Source organism: Diabrotica virgifera, chromosome 7 (assembly GCF_917563875.1).
Source record: "Diabrotica virgifera virgifera chromosome 7, PGI_DIABVI_V3a".
NCBI classification, from domain to species: domain Eukaryota; kingdom Metazoa; phylum Arthropoda; class Insecta; order Coleoptera; family Chrysomelidae; genus Diabrotica; species Diabrotica virgifera.
Genome location: NC_065449.1, coordinates 45,143,873 through 45,168,179, shown reverse-complemented (window position 1 = coordinate 45,168,179; position 24,307 = coordinate 45,143,873). Strand labels below are relative to the sequence as shown.

Below are 24,307 nucleotides of genomic sequence, written 5' to 3'. Positions count from 1 at the left end.
ATTTGTTCATTTCTATTTCAGAGACATCTGTCAGATCAAGAATTTGAGGCGTTATTACAAATGGCAAGGTCAGATTTTTACCGGTTACCACAATGGAAAAGGAACGAAATGAAACGGCGCATGCGCCTCTTTTAATAGAAATCAAGAAATTAAATACATGTTTAGAAATAATACGGTGCTGTAAAGAAAGTATGAATGATTTTCAATGCAGAATGCACAGGAATCCTAATTTTACTTAAAGAAAAACTGAACTCAAAAGAAATGTTATCTAGAATAAAATTGGCATATTGGATAATTTCAAAAACATATATAATATTTGATGTACAAAAAGACATAATAAAAATGTGAGCCAATAATCAACATATAAAAAAATAGAGCAAAAAATATTCCATTAAATTTAAATTTTTCCTTGTGCTTTTTCAAGTACCTTCATTCACTACCGACCATGCTAGTAGAGTATTATAGACTAGTTGATATGTTTCATAGTTTACAAGTATGACAGTTTTTCTTTATATTTATTAGTATAGACATGCATTTAATGCAATATTGAAAATCATTTTTATAGAATTTTAAAAGAAACTATCTTTAATGCGTACGCTTTGCCAACTGGATCTTCAACTGCAAAAGCAATGGTCACCCTGTTCCTTCCTTTTATTGTTTTGTTTAGAGTTTTATTCAGCTATGCTTAAAGAAATACAATTAAGGCAAATGGGTTGCTTGTATACAAATAAATATGATTGGTGTCTCTATAAAGTTGAGAGTATGTGTGTCACAGGTGCGGAGGCATTCGTCACACTTTGAAACCCTTTTTTTAATCGATTGTTCACGTTGTGATTATCAACATATCTTGGAAAATCAAATTTTTATCAAATACATCCAACAATCTTAGCTATCTTTACCCCTATTTTATCGTCTGTCCTTAACTAAAAATATAGCCTGGCGCGAAGCTTCTATTAATAATCTATCATTATACAAGTTTTCACGAATATTTACGAATTCTTTAATACACGACATGGATATTAGTATGAATTATTTACAATCCACGAAAAACCAATAATTGGTATTGCCCACTGATTACCATTGGTTAGTGCCCTGTAAATTGTTGTTCAATCCCTTTAAATTATCATCAAATATTATATCATTTCTTATTCGTAAATATTTCCTTTTCTCCATCACATTCTCTCTCACCCCTTTCTTTTTCTCATCGCCCTCTCTGTCTTATCTATCTTTCTCTCTCTCCATACTCTCTGTCCTGGTTTACTCACCTGGCTACCCAATCCATTATTCATAGAATTTGTGATATCTTATAGTTACGATCATGGGAAATTATAATATTCTTTTGTGTGCCTATTCTGGTGATGGTGCCTATCTCTGTGGATGTTTGCAATCTCTTTGGTCCATGTGACTTTGTTGACGTGTCATCATATTTTTCAGCCCCGATGTCGTTTGTCGCAATAAGTTATTTTAATTATCTGAATTAGTTGGTACTTCTTGTTGGACACTCTAAGTATAATACCTTTCTGATTTTCTTAGTACATATTTCTTCAAATTTTTTTGCACATTAGATCATGTTGTTATTTGTGACATAATGAAACTATGCAATTCTGAGCAAAGCAGCAATATCACCACATTTCGAAGTTTTGTAGTCGTTCAGATGTTACCTTTGTCAAGGTCCAGGCTTCTCCTCCTTATAAAAGGATGGAAAACAACATCGGAAGACTTGTATTCTTGTATCAATGTTCAGCTGCATGTTACATAGGGTCTTTCTGAGGCTATATCTTATAAAGATGTTTGAATTTCCATGTCAGTGTGTACCAAAAAAATTTCTTCGAACTGTAAGGGCCGGTTTTTCGAACGCTAATCAAGAAGTTGATTATAATTAAGTCCCATTAACAACCATCAAATAACAACACCCCTCATTCGTTCGTCAATCAGTTGATTGTAATCATTTATGTTAATTATCATTATCATTATGATAATTAACATAATTGATTAATAAATCTCATAATTATAATCAATTATGTTTTCAGCAACCCTAACAAAGTTGACATTGACAGTTGGTGATAGTAATTAAATATTTGATAATGATCAGTTGATTCCATTTTTGATTAGCGTTCGAACAACCGGCCCTAAATGTTGTATTTGTGAGATTCTTATTTGCACCTATCAATTGTTCATCATTGTATACAAGCAATTATTTCAGCAGTGATTCTGATGTGTGTAAGTAATAAGTACAAATCTGTTCATATTTTTCATTTTCTGTGATAGTCTTGTAATACGATATATGGTTTCTATGTGAAAAGTGCAAGTTGCAGTAGTTTGGTACGAATTTTCAGGTGAAGTTCTTTAAAATAGTTGAATAAGACCAAACATTATACTTATTTTTCTTTGCCATAGGTACACTTTAAGACGTAATGGTACTATTTAACATTGTTTGGATGTATATTTTATCATATTTATTTTCTTTTTTTATATATATAATACAGAGTAATTTACGATACCGATATTATCGTACTAGCGTTATTTATCCTAAGTGACGTTTAAAAAAATATATTTTAATATTTGACTTTAGTTAGATGGATAAATATCAGTCCTTATGTGTTTACGTAAAAAATAGTATTATATCTTATAGTGTTTTATCTGTATACTGTATTTATTAATGGTTGTCAGTACTTCAATATGTACAATACAATCTATATCCGGGTCGAAGGACCAATGTATGCCCTGTCAATCATTAAAAAATATATTATAAAGTAATTTAATTTAAAATTTCATTTAATAGCAACTCCTGTTTTATACTTAGTTTATGGATATTATCTAACCTTTTTATATAAAAAATAATACTGCAAAATATTTAAATTCCCAAAAACTGAACAGTTTTAATTATAACATTTGATAAGGACTGAAATTTATACATCAACTATAGATATGTAATTAGAGTAGAAAAACTTTTGGAAAGAATTTGACGAGAAAAACATTTTACTTTTCAATTGATATAAGGCATTCGCCAAATTTGCAGACCGAAAGGGCTTATCTGGAAAGCAAAAAACCCAAAGGACGATTTCCAGGTAAGCTTAATTATGGATTTACACTGGATTTGCTTTTTCTACCGTTTTGAGGCTATATATTCACTTTATTTTAAATATGGTACCCGATAGACAAACGTACTACATTTAAATTTTTGAAGGTAAAAAGTACAATTTCAGGCAGCCCGTATATAATACCTAAAGAACTATTTTGGCAGGTTTTTTTTTTATTTAAACGTAATTTAATATATTATTGTTATTGGCTAAATGTATAAAAATGTTGATAATTTATTCTTAAAGTATAATCGTCAATTATTCTGTATATTTGTGTTGTTTTTCTTTATATTATATAATATATTCTTTTATGTATTCTTATTTACATAGTTTTACGTGACCTTTATGGAAGTGCTTAAAGAATAGTTGTAAAATAGGTTATTTTTCCAAAGTGAATCCAAAAAATGAAGTGGTCCGAATCTCAGTGCTGCGAAGATTCTGTTTCGTTTAATAAAGTGAACTTCAGTGCTAGCCAAAAGTCCCCTCCCCCTTGTATCTTTTGAACGGTTATACTTATAATGGGGAAATTTGGAGGGAGGAAATAAACGGACGTGGGCTTCTCAAATAGTCATAACAGGTGACCTAATAGTCATAAATGACGTTACACAGCCAATGTGACCGACAATTTTAAATGGGACCTTATGGCAAGTTATATCTCGTTTGAAAGGTATTGAAAATACCTATCTATCTAATGTTGTGAGGTCCTGAGATCGAGCTGGCCATTCTCAGGGTGTCCCCGAAAATACTGCGTTCCTTAAAGGTATAGGTAGAAGGCTCAATGTAGAGCAAAAAACCTTGATAACATTTTTTTCTAAATTGAGCAGTTTGACCAAAAAACGAAAATACATTTTGATATGCAAATTGAAGTCTGGCAACAACGCGCAACTTAAAAATCTAAAGATTAAAAAAGTAGGTTTGTAGGTCAGTTGCATCTGGTAGGTAAAATAATGTAAATATCAACCAAACCCATATCCATTATTTTGCAGGTAGGTACCTACGATGTCAACAACCCCAAAAATCATACCTCAAAGTAAATAAACAGGTTAAATTACAGGGTATTAGGTTAAATTTCCACAGTCACAGCAAGTTCTTCTAGGCTACGTTGCCATGTCATTCAAATTTATGAAAATAAAAATTCACTTGTATGGAGAACAATGTAATTTTTTCTTGGAAACGGTTAACTTTAGAAAAAAATGTTATAGGACTTTTTTGTTCTAAATTGTGTATTAAATCCATACCTTAAAGGAACGCACTATTTTCGGGGACACCGGACACCCTGTGTAGAACCTGGTTGTCCAATCCATCTACCACGATATTTCTCATCTAGGTAACGTCTTACCTCTAGATACACTTCAGTGGTTAAGTTAGCATTGAGAAAAACAGGCCCAACTATGTGGTTTCCCAAATACCTACCCAAGCATTTACTTTTCTGTGAATTGAGTATGTTTTTCATGAAACACGTGAGGATCTGTGTCACTCCTAATACCCCACATTGTGTGTTAGCATTTCCATTGAAGGAAATGTACTTTCGTCACTAAAACAAATTGTTTTTATGTAATCTGACTGTTGGTTAATTTGATTGGACATATTTTCACGGAATTCTAGTCTTCACTCGGCCACTTTGATGATTTCACAGATAGAACAACTTAAGCTATAGAAGAAGACCATTTCTGCAATGATGTCAATTTTTTGTCATCACTAATTGTTGGTTGATCAGATCGTTTGTTATCTCGAACACTACCTGTTGCTTCAAACTTCCGAAGGAGCTCCCTTAAACAAGTCCTCGATATAGGGCGATCGGGTTACTGACACAGCTGCTACAGTACGTACCATTCTGCTTATTAAATATTTAAACGGCTCGTTAAACAGTAATTAAACTAAATATTCAAGGTATAAACACTTTTGTAAAAACTTAGGAAAGTAAAAACAACTAGAGAATTGAAAAACGTTAACTTTTTTGACAAATATCCAGGGGCGGACGTTAGAATCTGTATTTAGTTAAATACGAAACCATAATTTTGGTATTTATTTAATTTATTCATCAAATCAGCTTACACCCAAACCAAATTGTATTATTGTATAGGTATGTTCAAACTAGATACCACTTGCTATAAGATCCCATTTAAAACTATCAACCACAGTGGTTCTGTAACGTCCTCTACCACTATTACGTCACCAGTTATGACTAGTTGATGAGCCTACGTCCGCTTATTTCATTCCTCCAAATTTCACTATTTGAAGTATAACCGTGCAAAAGATACAAGGGGAGGTGACTTTGGCTAACACTTAAATGGGTCTTCATATTGCTGAGATTCGGAATATTTAGAGTGTAAAATGTGTGGTTAACTATATCTTTAAGAATTGAAGTGTAAAACCCACAGTTTTTTTGATTAGTTGTATTTAACCATTTTTCCTGTCTCTAACAACGATTCATCTTGCCTTTTTTACTCTTTATATAAAAAATATAAGTACCACCGTAACTGATGGTAAAAGGTATAGTTAACTTTATAGTTTACGTATGTACTGTATATAGTAAGTCAATGATATTGATTAAGGTCTCTAACGGAAACTGAACGGCTACAAATGGTGTTGAATGACGACAGAAACTCCAGTCACTAAATTTCAAATAAACACAGATGATGAGGCAACTTGAGGCACAACAAATCTAGACAACTGGTAACGGACAATTCGTAACAGCGACAGTTCGTAACGGCGATAGTTTTATTCTGTTTATTTTTGTTAACGTGGAAACTAACTGTTATTACAGTTATAATTAAAATTATGTTTATTAATTTAACGAATCAGTACCGGGATAAAGATGTTAACACATTTTATGTTTCGTGTTTCAGACTATATTAAAAGTCTTTAAACACAAACAAATATTTAAATACATACAAATTTTAACAATATTTTTTAAAAGTTTAACCCTCTTATTGTTCCTTATATTTGCATATACCTAGACAAATGCATAATGAAGTAATTCGTGAAATATTTAAGCCAACAACCGTCTTTAGACATTCCCAATTTTCTAGTAAACATTTTGTAAAGGAAAGATTATAATTACCTGTTATTATAAACCTTGTGATTGGTTATAGCGATGGGGTATTCAATCAACGGTTATAGTTGATATGAGGGATGGCTTTTAATATGGTTTAAATACTTTTATTATATTTTGAAACACGAAATATGAAATGCCTTAAAAATGTTTATCCTGATACTGATTCGTTATATTGATAAACATAATTTCATTTATAATTGTATTAACATTTAGTTTCCACGTTCAAAAATAAATAGAATAATTCAATTTGGACGTTACGAATTTGTATAGTTACGAAGTGTCGCCGTTACGAACTGTCGCTGTTACGAACTGTCGCGTTACGAGATGTCATGGAATCGGTTTTGATGTCCGTATCACAAGGTTGGAATAAACTTCAATCGAAAAGCTTATTTGCAAAGTGTAAGGTCACAGTGTGTGTCAAACGAAAACTCTCAATTTTTCGAGATAATCGAAAAAAACACTTACGCTACTAAAAAATGGTCGAACTTTTTAAAATCGATTTAAACTTTCCTGCTCCAATTAGCTTCCTCAGAAAAGTGCGCATGCCGAGTTAAATGTTTAACCGTTCAAACAGCGCAAGCGCACAAGAAGCTCAATTTGTCAATGTTCAAGTTAAATATTGTATGGGATTACACCAGTTAATTGCAATAAACATTACATTTTACATTTGTTTTCGGCGCTTTGTAGCAGCCAATTTGACAGTTGACTTGTACTCGACCTTGTAGACAAACAGCAATGTTGTGACTTCATGTTTCAGCCACACTTGTCTTCGTTCGTACTAAATCCATGGTTGTGCTAAATCAACTAAGTAATTTACAATAGTCAAGGTTGTACCGTTAGAGATCAATTATCGATATCTTTTACAACTTTGGCAGTATATGTTATATATTTTATTTTATATAAGTAGATTTGTTTCAAAACTATTGCAATAAAAGTTGTGCTTCAGAATAAGCTAATAGAAAATGGCTTATATAATGTTCCTGCTGTGAAAGCATCACATTTTTATATCACTTTTATTATTTTCTTTTTTGTGTAAGTTATTTTCTACTTAATTTTGAATGCAGCGCTTATTTATAATTTAAGATAAAAAATAAAAAGAAAAGATCATGGAAATGGTACAATAAATATAATTGATACAGAGTATGGGAAATTCTTAAAGAATATTAGTCCCAATGTATCACCTAATCTTCGTAAATATTGTTCATTGTACTCATTATTTTTTTTACTTCTAGTCCTTTTTTTCTTGTTGTATTTGAAGAGAATAAAATTTGATCTTTCACTTTTGTTTTTCATTGCAGTCTCCATTTTGCTCAATACATTAATTTGATAAGAGGTTTTTTTAACGTTTTTATGCTTTCCGATAGCAATTTATTTCTATTTCCTCAAAATATTGTAAAATTTCAGCTATAACCAGCTTCGTTTGGAAACAATAATCACACGGAGCTAAATCTGGCAATTACAGTGAGTGATTTATCAATTCCTATTCCAATCCCGGTAGTCTTGGCCCTCTTCGATGAACCACTATTCTTTCTTCGTAATATTGTTTTCAAATGAACTTTAAGACTATATTTCACATCTGCCAGATTTTGTTGACGGCTCATTTATGACGTTCTGATATTTCTGTTTTTTTTTTTCGTCCCATTTTTTATACTTTTAACTAACAGTTACTAACAGCAAGTATATCTTGAAAGCTTGCTATCAGAATTGTTGAAAAAAAAACATTTTCTAGTATATTTTTATTTAAACAGTAAAATAGTATCACATGTACTGCAAAAGTTATAGTTGTATAAATTATCTAGAAATAGCTGTCTAATGATTATTGCATATTAAATCTTTAAAAATCAGAAAAATAGCTTTTGTTATATTTATTTTTCATTTATTAACCGCAAGATGGAGCCAGAGTAAAGTTTAAAAATAATTCGCTATACGTAGAAACCTATAATTTTAACGCGAAGTATAGAATATCGTATTTTTTATTAAAGAGTTTTGTTCAGAAAATAGTAAAATATATTTTTGAGTATTATCTCTTTACAGCCTTGCCATTGGCCAAAAATTGTTCTCGTTATGTGTTCTGAAACTATTACGATAATAATAATAAGTGTTCCTTGCTCACTAACATAAAATTGAAGACATTTTAGCATTTTATGTGGTTTATTTTGTATATTATAATAGTCTTGAGTTGTGATCTCCTCGCATAAACTCCATTATGCACACATAACAGTTATGCTTAGGCAAAATACGACACAAAAACTGAAGTTCTCATAATATAAAACCACTTTTGGTATATATAGCCCGGGAGGTAGTGTCAAATTTAACTGGAGCATTTATTTTAGCATGGCTGTTTTCTTTTTATTTAGTTAGGTGTTTCAAAGCTTATTAACAAATGATGTGTCAGCTGGCCCAAAACCGGGGATTTTAGCCAAGAAAAGGTAAAATGTGAAACTTGATGGAAAAACGCTATAACTTATATGTCAAATATTTATCACCGTGACTTACGTGTATAATAGCCAATGATACCTAGCTACTGGCTGTCACCCAGACGATTCGGGTTCAAATCGTGGCCCTGAAAATGTTTTTTGTTTTTAAAATTGACATTTTGATTTGAAAAATAATTGTTTTTTGATAATACCACGTTTTTATTATTTATACGACACAATATAAAAAAGTCTGTATGTCTTTTATAGAATCGTAAACTTTGCATTTGATCATATATATTCAGCTGACGCTTTTTTCTTACAATCTAAAATTCATAAATTAATTATTTATACTTTTTAATCTTTGCCAAACTACATAGTTCAAGAATATTTTTTTATTATAAATAATGTTTAAAATTTAAATACCTAAAAATTACCAGAAAGCCAAAAAATACTCAAAAATATTGCGTATACTTTTTTTCTAATAAATAATATTGTTTTTGTGCTGTCTGCGTAAATAATGATTACTTGATGACTAAGATTGGTCGTATTAACTCAGATACCTTCCCGGGTCCATGTACAACAACTTTGCTTGATGTCATCATATGATCAAATGCACAGTTTACGATTCGATAAGGGCATACAGACAAACATTCATTTTTATATATTATAGAGAACAAGGATATATTTAGATTAATAAGGGGTTGGTGATAGAAAAGTGAAAAATTAGTGTAAAAAAATAAAAAAGAACGTCGGAGGGGGGGGGCACCCCCTTTTTCACTTAGATCGTACTAACCAAATAAGCTTTAGGGGATTATGTACAACAACTTTGTTTATTAAGGAGGTCAGTCATAATAATATTATGATATTATCATTATGATCAAATGCATAGTTTACGATTCTATAAGACATACATACAGACTTTTTTATATTGTGTCGTATAAATAATAAAAACGTGGTATTATCAAAAAAAAATTATTTTTCAAATCAAAATGTCAATTTAAAATTAAAAGATTTTCAGGGCCAGGATTTGAACCCGAGTCGTCTGGGTGAAAGCCAGTAGCTAGGTATTATTGGCTATTATACACGTAAGTCATGGAGATAAATATTTGACATATATAAGTTGTAGCGTTTTTCCATCAAGTTTCACATTTTACCTTTTCTTGGCTAAAATCCCCTGTTTTGAGCCAGCTGACACATCATTTGTTAATAAGCTTTGGAACATCTAACTAAATAAAAAGAAAACAGCCATGCTAAAATGCTCCGGTTAAATTTGACACTACCTCCCGGGCTAATAGGTCAAAATTTTAATTAACAACCCACTATTAGTTTGACAGATGTGTAAAGATTTGATTGTGCAATTTTCTAGACTGTTAATTTATATAACTAAAACCAAATAAGTGATGTTTTCAAATTTTAGGCTGTAGATATCTACAACATAGTATATATTTATTATACCATGGAAACAAGAAATTGTGTAACAAAAGGTTTTCTCTTCATTTTTCTATTTTCTTTTTGAGAAATATATTATTGTTTATAACAGTATCTACGTATATAGAAATGCAGAGTGTTGAATAAAAAATATAAGACGGAAACATAATGGATGTGCCTTGCGAATCTACAGGAATATTATTAAATATGCTATAATTTTACACAATTTCCTTTTGTCACACAATCTGCTTGATCCTTAAATTTAAAAACATCCCCGTAATTACTAAGAAACAAAAAATGTTAGTAAATAAATCTTTATATTAGAAACCAATAAATAAAAAATAAAAGGCGTTTAGATTGCAATAAAATGTTGCTATTTTGGGCTAGTCGTTCGATCATCGTTTAATTATAGAATAAGCTAAAATATGGTATTTTTTATATTTGATAGCTTTTTGCCACTAAAAATGTTCCAGTGATTGTTATTTAGATTTAGTGATGAACCTTCCTATGCATTTTAACTTCATTTTCATATCGGTTACTTTGGTTTGGTTATTTTATTATGTTACTTTTAATGTATAACAAGCACAATGCCTTATTAAAATTCTTGTATAAATACCGACTTTTATTTTTTACTTTTACAAAATATCTGGTGGTTTGTTAATCTTCGCCGACTAGGAAACTGTGATCTCAAAAAAAAAAACGTTGGTTCTAGAAACCCTAATCTTTTTTAGGCATATACAGTTTGTCTAATTTACTTACCGTTGCACGTCATTATCTATGTCAGAGATCTAAGTTGACATTGTTGCCAAAGTATAAAAAATCCTGAATCCATTTTAAATCAAATAGATCACCTAATTATTGCAAACTTGGATTATACAACAAAACAAATTAATATTCAATGTAAATAAATAAAAACATTAGAAATAGAAAACTAGAATTAGGTTATAATCTTACCTTAAAATAAATAATAAAAACAATAAATATAATGTTGTTCTGAAGCTAATAAAATAAAATGAAACGTTAATAAAATAATTTTTTTGTTAAAATTGTGGCTTATTTCCCATTGAAAATAGTCGATAATAAATATAACAAAACAAATACTTAGAGTAAAGAATAAAAACAAATCTAAAGTGTCAATACCGCAACTGTCAAATAAATGTTACCAATTTATGCCAAAATGTCACCTTCGTTCGATTACAGTTACAGTGTGTTCCGAACAAATGTGCTTCATAAAAACGCTTTATAATCCATTTATACAAATTAAACGAAACATATTGTGTATTTCTTTAAGTTAACATTAATAGAAATCTTCAAATATTATTTCTACGCGTATATAATAAAATATGCCTAGTGGCTGTAATTCCATTGTACTCGGCAAAAGGATTCTAAAAAAGAACACACCTACCGCCCAAATATTTCGTGTTGGTATCATGTGACGTCACGAGCTATGACGCGGATGACGTGCAACGGTAAGTAAATTAGATTGAGTATATATGTATTTTAGCGCGATGCAGTCATTAGCATATTTTTTACAGCTGCATAAAGTTAACGTGTTTGGAAAAATTAGGCATATGGGAAAAACGATTTTCGATCTCTCATTTTGAAACAAAAGACAAGCTTAATAAATATGGGACTAATGCTCATTCAATGTTTTTGGTTTCGTGAATATCGTGGTGACCGTATATCTACATTGGATGAACCACGTAGTGGACGGTTCAACGATGCAGTTACACTGGAAAATGTGAAGAAAGGCTCTCAAAATGGTTCTAGCTGATCGTAAAGTGAAAGTGCGTGAACTGGCAGGGGCTACAAGAAGTAAAGAGCGCACTAGTCACATATGTAAAATAATTATCCTGCCGATGGGTGCCGCGTTTTGACCAAAAACATAATCTTGTGACCACTTCTCAGGTGTTTGTACCTTAAGGTACGTATAGATATGTGCGCTGCGAGTTCGTTTGATTAGTACGTGATTTCAGTGGCGTTCAAACGGTGCGCATCACGATCCAACTTCTGTCGGCGCAACGAACACGCGAAGTGCGCGGCGCGCATATCTCATCATCATTCTCTTTGGGGTCGGCTTCCCTAATTGCATTTCTCCACACAATTCTATCTTGGGTCATATCAATGTTAATCCCCTTTACCAACATGTCCTGCCTTATCGTCTCCCTCCAGGTCTTCCTCTCCTACTCCTTCCAGGAATCTACACTTCAGCTATTCTTCGTATTGGGTGATTAACGTCTCGACGTTGAACATGACCAAACCATCTTAACCTATGCTCTCTCATTTTAACATCAATTGGTGCCACACCTAGACTTCCCTAATATATTCATTTCTAATTTTATCCTTCTTTGTCACTTCAATTATCCATCTAAGCATTCTCACCTCCGCCACATGCATTCGTTCTTCCTCTTTCTTTTTCACTGCCCAACATTAAGTTCCATACATCATAGCCGGTCTTATGGCTGTTTTATAGAATTTTCCCTTCAGCTTCATTGGAATTTTTCTGTCACACAACACACCACTCGCTTCTTTCCAGTTTATCCATCCAGCCCTAATTCTACTGCATGCATCTCCATCTATCCTAGGTACTTAAAACTATTGCTTTTCACAATCATTTCACCATCCAAAGATAGCATTTTATTTGTAGTGACTCCATCTTTAAATGAACATTCAAATACTCTGTTTTTGTCCTACTAAGTTTAAACCTTTTTCCTCCAGAGCTTGTCTCCACTGTTCCAGTTTTTGTTCTAAGTCTCTTTCACTATTTCTTATTAACACTACATCATCAGCATACATTAGACACCATGGAATGCTTCCCTGTAGTTTCGCTGTTATCTGGTCCAAAACTAATGAGAATAAATAAGGACTAAGCACCGAGCCTTGGTGCAATCCTACTTTCACCTGAAATTTATCAGTCTCTCCCACACCTGTACTAACACTAGTCTTTACTCTCTCATACATATCTCTCACAATCTTTACATATTCGCCAGGGACTCCTTTCTTATTGAGTGCCCACCACAGAATATTTCGAGGAATTCTATCATATGCTTTCTCAAGATCAATGAATACCATATGAGCGTTGGTCTCTTTATTCCTGTTTTTTTCCATCAGTTGCCTTACAATGAAGCGCGGCGCGCATATCTTCTATGCGTACCTTTATGAAACACAATCTGTAGGAGTCGATTGGTAACCATTGATGAACATGGATCCAGTACTACACACCAGAGAACAGAATGAACGCATGACAATAGAGTAAAGTCGGCAAAAGTGTTCCGAAGCGGCCAAGAGTCGATCAATGGGTTGGAAAGGCCATGTCTACTGTATTTTGGGATTACAAAGGCATATTTAATTACAAAATAAACGGTTTCGACACTCATTTCATAATTTTAATTGACTATCTTGAAAAAGGTTAAACTATCGATAGCCAATTTTATTGTGTATTACTGGACAAACTGAAGCAAAACTTATGCAGAATAAGTAACACTTTGTGAGATTGACAAATAGATGGTCATGGTCGATCGAGGCAGGGCACATTTGTAAGCACTTCATACACTCCTAAGATGAGTCCATTGTATCACCCGGACTAGGTCCATGACATTGTTTCGGCGTTTATGGGAACCAGGCTATTCCGGGATCCTATATCTGCTAGAATCTACAGGGGGTTTACCCCTCTTTATCACACAGACGGCACCTTGGACCATTCGCCAATTCAAGAAAATGTAGACGATGCCTGAATATAAAGTGGCCGGTAAGCATACTAATCCAGAGAGCATCTCTTACGTAGTCCAAGTAATGAAGCTTTTCACCTCGCAATTTTTACAGAATGGATCGATTTACTTAAAAATTTGAGAATAAGTAGTAGATAGTCCAAGGATCAAAATCTATGATGCCGAAAGGCGCTTTTACCTTGGGGATGGTTGCCGCCCCATCTCGGGGGTGGAAATTTTTTATTATATTTTGACCGTAAAAGCTGATAAAAACGTTCATTCTAAGCAAAAAATGTTCTATACATTTTTTTGATAAAATTAATAGTTTTCGATTTATTCGCTATCGAAAGTGTTAGTTTTATATCGAAAAAATCAATATTTTTCGATATACTCATTTACGATTCACTCAATTTTTACCGTAGAAAAAATTTTTTCAAAGCAAATTCTTGGGAATTAAATAACCTACAATTTCATATTTAAACATTCTTTTGTATCTCTGATGCTAATCTTTCTATTCTGAAGAAAATGGCATTTTTATTAAACTACAAAAATTCCTTATTCCCTTTTAATTCCAGTTTTTTAAAAACTAATCATTCTAAGCCAGTCAAACTTCTAGAATCTATTACTAATACATAAATAAAGAAGAATGAATAAGGCCAATGACTAAAAACACCGCTAACTTACATTATTATGCTTCCAATTGGATCTCCTTTTTTTTCAAAAAAATATATTGATTTTTTAACCGTAACTTTTTTATTTTTTACGTTAGAAAGTTAGAAATTTTTAAGTTAGAAAGTTTGTAGGTTTTTATAAGATCTATAAGCCTATTAATATTAAATATTTTTGAAATCCTCAGTCGCAAAAAGAGGTGACTTTGAAAGGGTTGGTAAAGGTGGTTTTTGCATGTTAATACAAGATTTAATTGTCAATAGCTCACTTAATTTTTGCCGTAAAAAAATTTTTGCAAATCAGGTTCTTGGAAATTAAATAAGCTACAATTTCATATTTAAACATTTTTTCGTATCGCTGACGCTAATCTTTCTATTCTGAAGAAAAGGCCATTTTTTCCAAACTACAAAAATTCGTTATTTGCTTGTAACTCCATTTTTTTTAAACTAATCACTCTAAGCCGGTCAAGCTTCTAGAACCTATTAATAATACATAATAAAGAAGACCAAATAAGGGCAATGACTAATTTTAATTAGGATGGTGATCGGGGGGTTGCTTTCGAGCACTTTTTCGCTGAAAAAAATAGGGACTGACATTCTTTTCATTATAAGTCACTTAATTTTTGAGCTAGATACTTTTTTTTATTTCTTGAGATAGATATTTTTATATAGAATAGAATAGAATAGAAATATGCTTTATTGTCACTGAAAATTATACAAATTTTATGGACAAAGCTTAATATAAAGTCAGAAAAAATAAATAAATAATAACAGTAACAAATACAATTTTCTGAAATTTGATTAATCGTCAATATAAAAAAATACAAAATATAAGTTAATAAAGTAAAGAAAAGGAAAAAAAAAACAAAATCGATATATTGCAACAATTAATAGAAATTGCAAAGTGAACATACAACAAAGTAAACTATAGACATACATAGGAATTAATAAGTTTAAGCTGCTGCATGTGACACCCAAATATAGAAAGTTTGGTTACTTGTACATTACTGTAATTTCTTAGTTAGTCATTAAGAAACTCTTCTACTGAATAATGTGGTCTTTTAGATAGATGTGCTTTTGTCATTTTACGGAACTTAGGGAAAGATTAATTATTTATATGGGAAATAAGCCACAATTAAAATGAAAAAAATAATTTTATTAACGTTTCGACGCCCAAATCGATTTAGTAATATTTTGTATTTTGACAACGGCACCCGATTTGGGCGTCGAAACGTTAATAAAATTATTTTTTTCATTTTAATTGTGGCTTATTTCCCATATAAATAATTAATCATAAAAATGCCACAAGGAAATAGCTTCAGAACAACATTAGGGAAATATGTTGCAGATTTGAGTTGTAAAGGAAGATGGTTGTATAGTTTTTTGCGGAATATAATATAGATTTCTAGATATATGTACTTTAAATTAGTTTGAACAAGTTATCCTCGAAAAATGCATAGTTATCCCGTCTTTTGACTTTGAAACTACAATATTTAGCATTTGACGAAGAAGAGCTAACATATAATAAAGTATAGCTTGATTACTATTCTGTCCTGCTTAGGAAGAAAGCCTTAACTCCAATTTACTTGAAACGGAGATATTCAATAAAACGTGAAATATACTTTTTCACAACCTTTTTTCTCTAAAATGTACGTTTAAAGGCCTTAATAATTTAATAAAAATAAATAAAAAACAAGTTTTGTTAAAAAAAATTGTTTTTGGCTTTTTTTGGGCATAAAAATGGCACTTAAGGCCTTGTTACCTCCAAACAGTAGTGCAAACCGTAACATAAAAACCCTAACTCCCATGGTGGCTCATTATGTATTTTACTTTAAAACTAAAAAAACATTTAGGGTTTAAAAAAGGTAAACACCCAGGAGTTTTTGCAAAATTTATTCATAGAATGTTACTCAAAATATACTTAGAGACGGACTATTTAAGAAAGAACACATTTTACTATTTTTAATTGAAATCTAAAACTACATTATTTAATAGTCTTGTTTGAAAATGTTTGTTATAATATAATGCTTTCTTAAAAAGTTAAATAGTGCTTATTTGCTAATTGAAATATACACAAGCGTATTTCAACAAAAAAATCATAATATTTAGCTTGAGTTAGAGTGAAACTATTGTAATTAGGCCTATAAAATTCAAGTTATGCTACATTAAAAATACAGGATTATAAGTTATTAGAATAAAACAACTTTAGCAAGGATTTGTGTCAACATTAAAAATGAATAAAATTTTGAGACCTGTATCTATATAATATAACAATGCGTTCATAAAAAAGTTTAAGCCAAAACAAAAAAAATATGTTTTACAGTTAGGAACACACACACCCTTTGCTCAACTAGGGATGTCGTCTGAAACACACAAGTCTGGAACATCACTTTCAGGCAAGTCCAACCAAAAACGTTTCCTATTTTCAGGCATCAAGGGAAGCAGTTTTGTAATAATATCTTGTTTCTTCGCCGAGCAGATGCCTCGAGGTGCAGTTCGGAAAATAGGGGGGCTCTTCGCCTTTTCAGCTCCCTTTTTGGTCATAAAGTCTAGTTCCTGAAGGGGGCAATATTCATCGTAGCAAAGTCTGTACAACAATGTATCTTTGCCACGTTCGGCTTTGATGTACACTAAATCATTCAGGTAGGGTCGATTCACAAATTTATTCAGCTTGTAGTTAGAGACACAAGAAGGCCATACTGCAAAATCTTCATGCTGCATTGATTTGACCACTGTTTTCCCAGAACAAGTTGCTCCAACAGCATTCTCAAAGTCTGAAAAGTCATATACTTTGCCATGGCGACTGAGAGACAACTCTACTTGATGGTGAAAAGAATCGGCCGACATAAATGTGTGCCCTGGTTCAAAAAAGTACAGTTCAATGGTTTGAGTGGCTGACTCCGAAGAGTTAATAATGTGAACAAGGTAGGTCATCAGGCACCAATTCTTGTTTTGTGCGGAGCAGTTGTCAAGCCAGAGTGTTATGAGGGGAACATCTCTGAAATATTTGAAAAATGTATCAAAGGAACTAATTATGTCCTCCTTCTTTCGTCCACATATGGCCTCATGCCATATTACTGCAATTGGCCTACCATTTTTGCAGTTAGTGCCAAGGGGCACAAAACTTTCATTAAATGCAACTATGCGTTTAGTAAAAACGGTAGTTTTGAAACCTTCCATCCTAGGCAACATAATAACTTTTTGCAAGTCACATGAATAATATATGTGGTCTTTATCTATATTAGTGTTTGCATGGGTTTTGTAGAGGTTTCTTGCATCATTACTTCTTGCAATATGATCAGACCACTCGTTGCAAGTACTACATTCGGAGTTTAAATTTTCTTTGCTGTGGTCAGTGTTATGGTTAATAAAGACTTCACAAGTTTCACATTCTTCGTTTCCCAATTTGGTAAACGATATATTCATTTCTTTTAAAATAGCCCTATACAAATCATAGGAACATTTCAAGTTCGGATGTCTGGCCACAAAGTTTTGATGCATGTTATTTATGGTGATATCACTAGGGATGTAGCGCCTCAGTGGAGCGTGTTCTCTGCGGTAGTGTGCAATGGATGGGTTGTATGACTCTATATGTGCTTTTACAACTTCTCGGTCAATTTTTGTTGGCGGAGTACATTTCCCTCGACCATCAGGAGCAATATTTGTTGGATCTTTGTTAACACACAAGACATTGTGAAGAACTGTGTCGTTGTTTTTAGAGTAGCCTAAAGTAGTCAAAAAAAATGTCTTACACACCTGGACATTTTCTTCATGTTGGTTTGTTAGATAATACTTGAATGAAAACTTTCTTGACGAACTTTCACTGCCTCTTCGCCTCTTAACTCCATGCCTAGTTGTCGAAATCAACATAAAGTTTCTTCTCTCTAGCCAACTTTTTGCGCAATACACAGAATTGATTTGTTTTCTTCTTACTTCTGGAATATTTTCAATGCATTTCAGTCTACAAGCTTGGCAAGGAGGATACAAGTCATGTTTTTTAATATATTTATCTTTTTTCTGTTCATGTTTTTCTTGTTTGCTTAAAACTGACTTTTTTCTAATTCTTGGTGTCCCTTTTTTAGTTACCTCTCGGGTGTCTTCCGGTTGTATATTTTCAGCAGGTTGGTCTTCGCTTTCTGGCAATAAGTTAATAGGCTGAACAATCCCTACGCCTAGGCCATCCTGAACGTCGAGGTCATGGGAACCTGAATTATTGTCGAAATTAGTAAGTTGAACTGGTGAAAGCTGAGTTAAAACATAACTGTTGTCGTGCTCCTCACTATTATTACAATCAAAGTTAACAACAGGAGTAGTTGAAGTTGACATAATAGCTGCTAGCGGCAACGGATCGTCAGGATCATCTTCGTTTCGATTTTTTACATCCTTCACTAAACTCAAAATATAACTTGATCTTGAACTACACATGTCCAATGTCACGTTGTAAATTAATTTATGTCACAAGTTACAAAAAAAAAGCGTAAAACTTTCATACAACCCACGACACCATAACAAAACACTCTTCTTGAATAATTGAGGTTAGTAACTAAGTAATCACTGTCAAAATAATATACCTAATAATGGAGGGAAACAGCTGAGCATAAAAGAAACACCTGTTAGTTTTAGTGAAAAACAGCATCAAAAGCCACTTGTAAAGAAACTCATCAAAGAAAAGAAAACCTTAACTCCACTGGCAAGTGGATATAAGGCTTTCTTTTATCTGATGTAAGTTAAGGCGTGGTTCCAATTTCTCTTGCAATAATAGAAATTTGAAGTAAAAAAGCCTTAAGTCAAAAACGACTGTAACTTGAGGCTTTCTTTATTCAAAAGTTGCAGTTGAGGCTTTGTTCACTAGAATGGCAGACAATTTAGGACATAAGGCATATTTCATTAGCGTTTTTCTCATTGAAGAAGTGGAGCTACCGCTTTCTAACCTCAAAAAAAGGTAGAAAACCACCTATAAAACCCTAATATGACCTTATCTCAATTTTTTTTTTGGACTTAAGGTCTTTTTTCCTAGTAGGGCAGTATTGATCTTACAAGAAAATTAAAAAAAAAAAAACGGTTTTGTTTATTTTTTCAAAAGGTGCATTTTTGTTAAGTAAAGTTGTTTTGAGAAAACGAAAACTTTTGGAGTTATTAGATGAAAACTTATTAAAAACATTGATTTTTTCTATATAAAACTAACACTTTCGCTAGCGAATAAATCGAAAACTATTAATCTTATCATAAAAATGTATAGAACGTTTTTTGTTTAGAATGAATGTTTTTACCAACTTTTGCGCTCAAAATATAATAAAAAATTTACCACCCTCATGGAAAACCACCCCCATGGTAAAAGCGCCTTTCGGTATCATATAGATTTTGATCTTTGGACTATCCACTACTTATTCTCAAATTTTCAAGCAAATCGATCCATTCTGTAAAAATTGCGAGGTTTTGTACTATTTTAAGCTTCATTACTTGGACTAACGGTTAAGCATAGAGTGGATAAGTTCCGTCTGGTCAGGGAGTCCCGTTCGCTCCCTTCACGGTATCCATATCAGGTTAATCGTATTGGTCAGCTCAACATCAGCCAGTGCTCTCTTGAAGCCAAGAATCAGGTAGGGCTGACTTTGAGTGCTTCCAGAACTTTTAGAGCTGCTTGGGCAAGCTCCATAATTATTTCTTGGACACAAACCAGGATCGCCAGGAACTTTAACCAAGAAGGAGGATGAGAAGTAATAAACAAGTGACTAAGTTTTCAATCAAATGGCATATAAAACAACATAATGTTATTCTACATCCCACCAGACTGAAAACAATGGGAACCTTCTCTGGTTACACCTCAGAGGCTACTACAATTTGCAAGCCATAACGGATGCTGAGACTAAGGAAGATGAGGGAATTTTACAATTTATAATTCACGTCACATCTGCTCAGCGCAGTAAAGTTCCAACGAGAATGGTTCCCTTCGTACTTCACTCAGAGTAAACATGTAAATTAAAAATGAATAACCATTTTCAAGTTCGCTGCAAAACGAAAATACAGCCGCATCATATTCTAGTCCAATCAAAGAGTGCAGCAAGCACCTCTACCGGTTTCGAAACTTATTAGTCTCTCATCAGGAGGCACATACATTTACCGCGCTGAGCAGATGGGACATGAATTATAAATTGTAAAATTCCCTCATCTTCCTTAGTCTCAGCATCCGTTATGGCTTGCAAATTGTAGAAGCCTCGGAGGTGTAACCAGAGAAGGATCCCATTGTTTTCAGTCTGGTGGGATATAGAGTAACATTATGTTGTTTTATATGCCATTGGATTGAAAACTTAGTCTTTTGCTAGCAGTTGCCGCTAGGGCATCTATGCCATTTCGTTCGTAGCAATCCGTGACTGCACGCCGGGGTTTGTTTTGGTTGGATCAGAGAGAGCAGCATATGTGCCTCCTGATGAGAGACTAATAAGTTTCGAAACCGGTAGAGGTGCTTGCTGCACTCTCTGATTATACTAGAATATGATGCGGCTGTATTTTCGTTTTGCAGCGAAATTGAAAATGGTTATTCATTTTTAATAAACAAGTATTTAACCCATCAAGTTACCCATTAAAAAAATAACAAAAATTTATTGTATTGGTTGTAGAGGTAGCAGTAGGATTAACACATTAATAGTTTTTTATGATAAGAAATGTACAAACAAACATTATTTATTCAACAATATTCACATGCTTTACCAAATTTTAAAATATATACCTAAATGTAGGCTGCATACAAAATCAAACTGATAGGTAACTTTCTGCTAAACTAACTGGACATAATTTTTTTTATTTAAATCAATGTATCACATTCTCAACGTTTACTACTATGATCATAATATTAAAAAGTCAAAAAAATTACTACACGTCATACCTAAATTCTATTTTTTTTGTAAAAAATCAATATATTATATTGTATAAGGAACTAGTGCACTAATATGGAACATTGGAAAATAAATATGACACTGATTCGCCGTTGTGTGTACGCCTCACTGCTTCGGCAAACATCATTGAAACATCGATGCACTGAAAAAAAACATTTATCAGTCAAGATATACAAACTGTTTAGTTTTAAATTAGATATACACGCTATACATGGCAACACTGCACGCCGTCGAGTACGAACGAGACGGTCCCCAGTTCCCTGCGCATCCTAATGCACCTGATTTGCGCCGATTCTAACACTCGCCGACGATAGTAAAATAAGCAATGTTGCCGATTTAAGCGCGTTCTTCAGTGGGCCATATCTAATCCAAATCTAAACGTATTGTATCTTAAATACCAAGTATCATAATAATAGTCTCCCATTTTATACAGCTAACGCGGCTTTGGGATTATAGCAGGGTAGTCTGCTATATACCGTGGAATCTCTCTACTATGTACAGCATATAAAGTCCTCACGTATATTATAAACCAGCGGCTCCAACCACTAGCAGAAAATATTATTGGAGAGTATCAGACGGGCTTCCGACGGGGAAGATCGACACTGGATCAAATATTCACAGTAAAACAGATCTTGAGCAAAGCATGGGAACACGATATTGATGTTCACAACGTGTTTGTAGACTTCAAACAGGCATACGACTCAGTCAAAAGGAACAAACTATACTATATATTGGCTGAATTGGCAATACCACACAAGTTAATAAGACTCATTAAAGCCACAATGGATGAAACTCAGGCATGTGTACGAATACAAAACCACCGGACAGACTTTTTTAACATTTCGCAGGGACTAAAACAGGGAGATGGGCTGGCCCCAACATTGTTTAACCTGGCACTGGAGTATGCGGTTAGGCAAATGCAAACTGGACGAGGAAATCTACTGACCAACCGAACGGTTCAACTGGCCGCTTATGCTGATGATATTAGTATTATGAGTAGAACATCAACAGGAGCACAGGAAACATATGCAGAGTTAAAAACACAAACAAAAATGCTAGGTCTGGAAATTAACACAGAAAAAACAAAAATAATGACTCAGACGAGAAGAAATATAGTCCCAGAAAACATTATACATGAAGATGACATTGAAACGGTTGAAAAGTTTACATACCTGGGAGTAGAAATATATGCCGACGGATCAGAAGATGGAGAAATAAGGAAGAGAATAACGCAGGCAAACAGAGCTTTGCCCTCTCCCGTATATTTCGGTCAAAAAGTGTCCACCGAAATACAAAGATGAGAATCTATAAAACCTTAATTCGACTAATAACATGCTATGGCAGTGAAGTCTGGGTGCTGAAAGAAACATCCAAAAACAAACTCGACACATTCGAAAGGAAAGTACTTAGGAGAATACTAGGACCTGTGAGGGAAAACGGAATCTTCAGAAGTCGATACAACAACGAGCTTTATCAACTTTATAAGGAAACGCCCCTGTCAGACTTCATTAGATTACAAAGATTGCAATGGGCCGGACATGTGATAAGAATGGGAGAGGATAGGCTACCAAAACGAGCACTGAATGCTAGAATGTAAGGAAAGAGACCGGTTGGGAAGCCACGAAAGCGCTGGGAAGACACAGTAAACAGCGACGCACAAGCCCTTTTAGGAGTCCGTGTATGGAGAAGAGCAGCCACAGACAGGCAAGGGTGGAGGCAAAAAATAAAGGAGGCCAAGGCTCAATTTGGGCTGTAGTGCCGTAGAAGAAGAAGAAGTCTGCTATATACAGCGTGTCTACTTAAGTTGGAAACATATGGGAAACTTTTTTATTATTAATTTTACGAAAAAAAGTTATTACTAAGATTCAATCATCATATATCAAATTTTATCAATATTGTACGAGGTACGTCAAAAAATATGAATTTCGTTCAAGGATAAAGTACCTTTATTTTCTGAATATCGAAAATTCTTATTATGAAAAGTTGTTTGGAATTAAAAACCAAGATCAAATATGTAATTACATGCTTCTAATTAAAAAAAAAAATATTTTACAAATTTTTCTCTTTATGAATACCCACGTCATTTTTATTTATTACAAATTAATAGGATAACTCTTTTATTATTAATTTTACGAAAAAAAGTTATTCTTCATAAAAAGCTCTGCATGGTCTAAAATCTAAAATGCAACTATGATATATCACCTTTTATTAATTTTATACGAGGTGTGTCAAAAAATATGAATTTCGTTCATGAGTACAGTACCTTCATATTTCACAATATTTCAATTAGAAGGATGTAATTACATATTGAAACATAATTTTTAATTCTAAACAACTTTTTAAATAACAATTTTCAATATTGTGAAAAATAAAGGTACTTTATTCCTGAGTGAAATTCTCATATTTTTTGACATACCTCGTATAAAATTAACAAAATGTGATATTATCTGATGGTTGCATCTTAGGTTTTAGATCATGCAGCACTTTTTACGAAGCATAACTTTTTTTCGTAAAATTAATAATAAAAGAGTTATAATATGGGTAATAAATAAAAACGAAGTTAAGTATCCATAAATTTGAGAAAAATTTGGAAATTTTTTTTTCAATTGGAAGCATGTAATTGGATATTTGATCTTGGTTTTAAATTCCAAACAACTTTTCATAATAAGAATTTTCGATATTCAGAGAAATAAAGGTACTTTACCCTTGAACGAAATTCATATTTTTTGACAGACCTCGTATAATATTGACAAAATTTGATATATGATGTAGACACGCTGTATAGGGCCTACGGTATACAAGGAAGGTAACAGGACCAGTGCTACGCTTTAAACTATTATTACCCCTGCTTTTACCCAAGGTACTCATCCAATTTATTCAGGCTGGGTCGACCTGTAAATACCAAACATAGTAAAGAGAATATTACACAAGGGTGAAGAATGACAAATTTCAAGCAATTCAAACGAATTGGTAATAAGATCACCACAACTTATAATCTAGAGAATTCAATTAAAATATGTGGACCTAATTTGGATTTTATACACTGCGTTTAAAAA

General features: G+C 32.8%; 2 protein-coding genes across 7 annotated transcripts in view; one reads left to right on the top strand and one right to left on the bottom strand.

Moving 5' to 3' along the window:
• The window catches only part of LOC114329219 (actin-binding LIM protein 3), a 148,592-nt gene extending 137,996 nt beyond the window's left edge, over positions 1 to 10,596 (top strand). For all 4 annotated transcript variants that reach the window (XM_050655980.1, XM_050655981.1, XM_050655979.1 and 1 more), the window contains one exon: positions 22 to 10,596. In XM_050655980.1, coding sequence (XP_050511937.1) covers positions 22 to 135 — 114 coding nt within the window. In that variant the 3' untranslated portion in view covers positions 136 to 10,596. The remainder of the gene's footprint in view (positions 1 to 21) is intronic.
• Positions 10,597 to 21,023: 10,427 nt separating this feature from the next.
• Positions 21,024 to 24,307, bottom strand: part of LOC114329218 (ribose-phosphate pyrophosphokinase 1) — a 67,335-nt gene continuing 64,051 nt past the window's right edge. For all 3 annotated transcript variants that reach the window (XM_028278257.2, XM_028278258.2, XM_028278259.2), the window contains one exon: positions 21,024 to 21,393. In XM_028278257.2, coding sequence (XP_028134058.2) covers positions 21,301 to 21,393 — 93 coding nt within the window. In that variant the 3' untranslated portion in view covers positions 21,024 to 21,300. The remainder of the gene's footprint in view (positions 21,394 to 24,307) is intronic.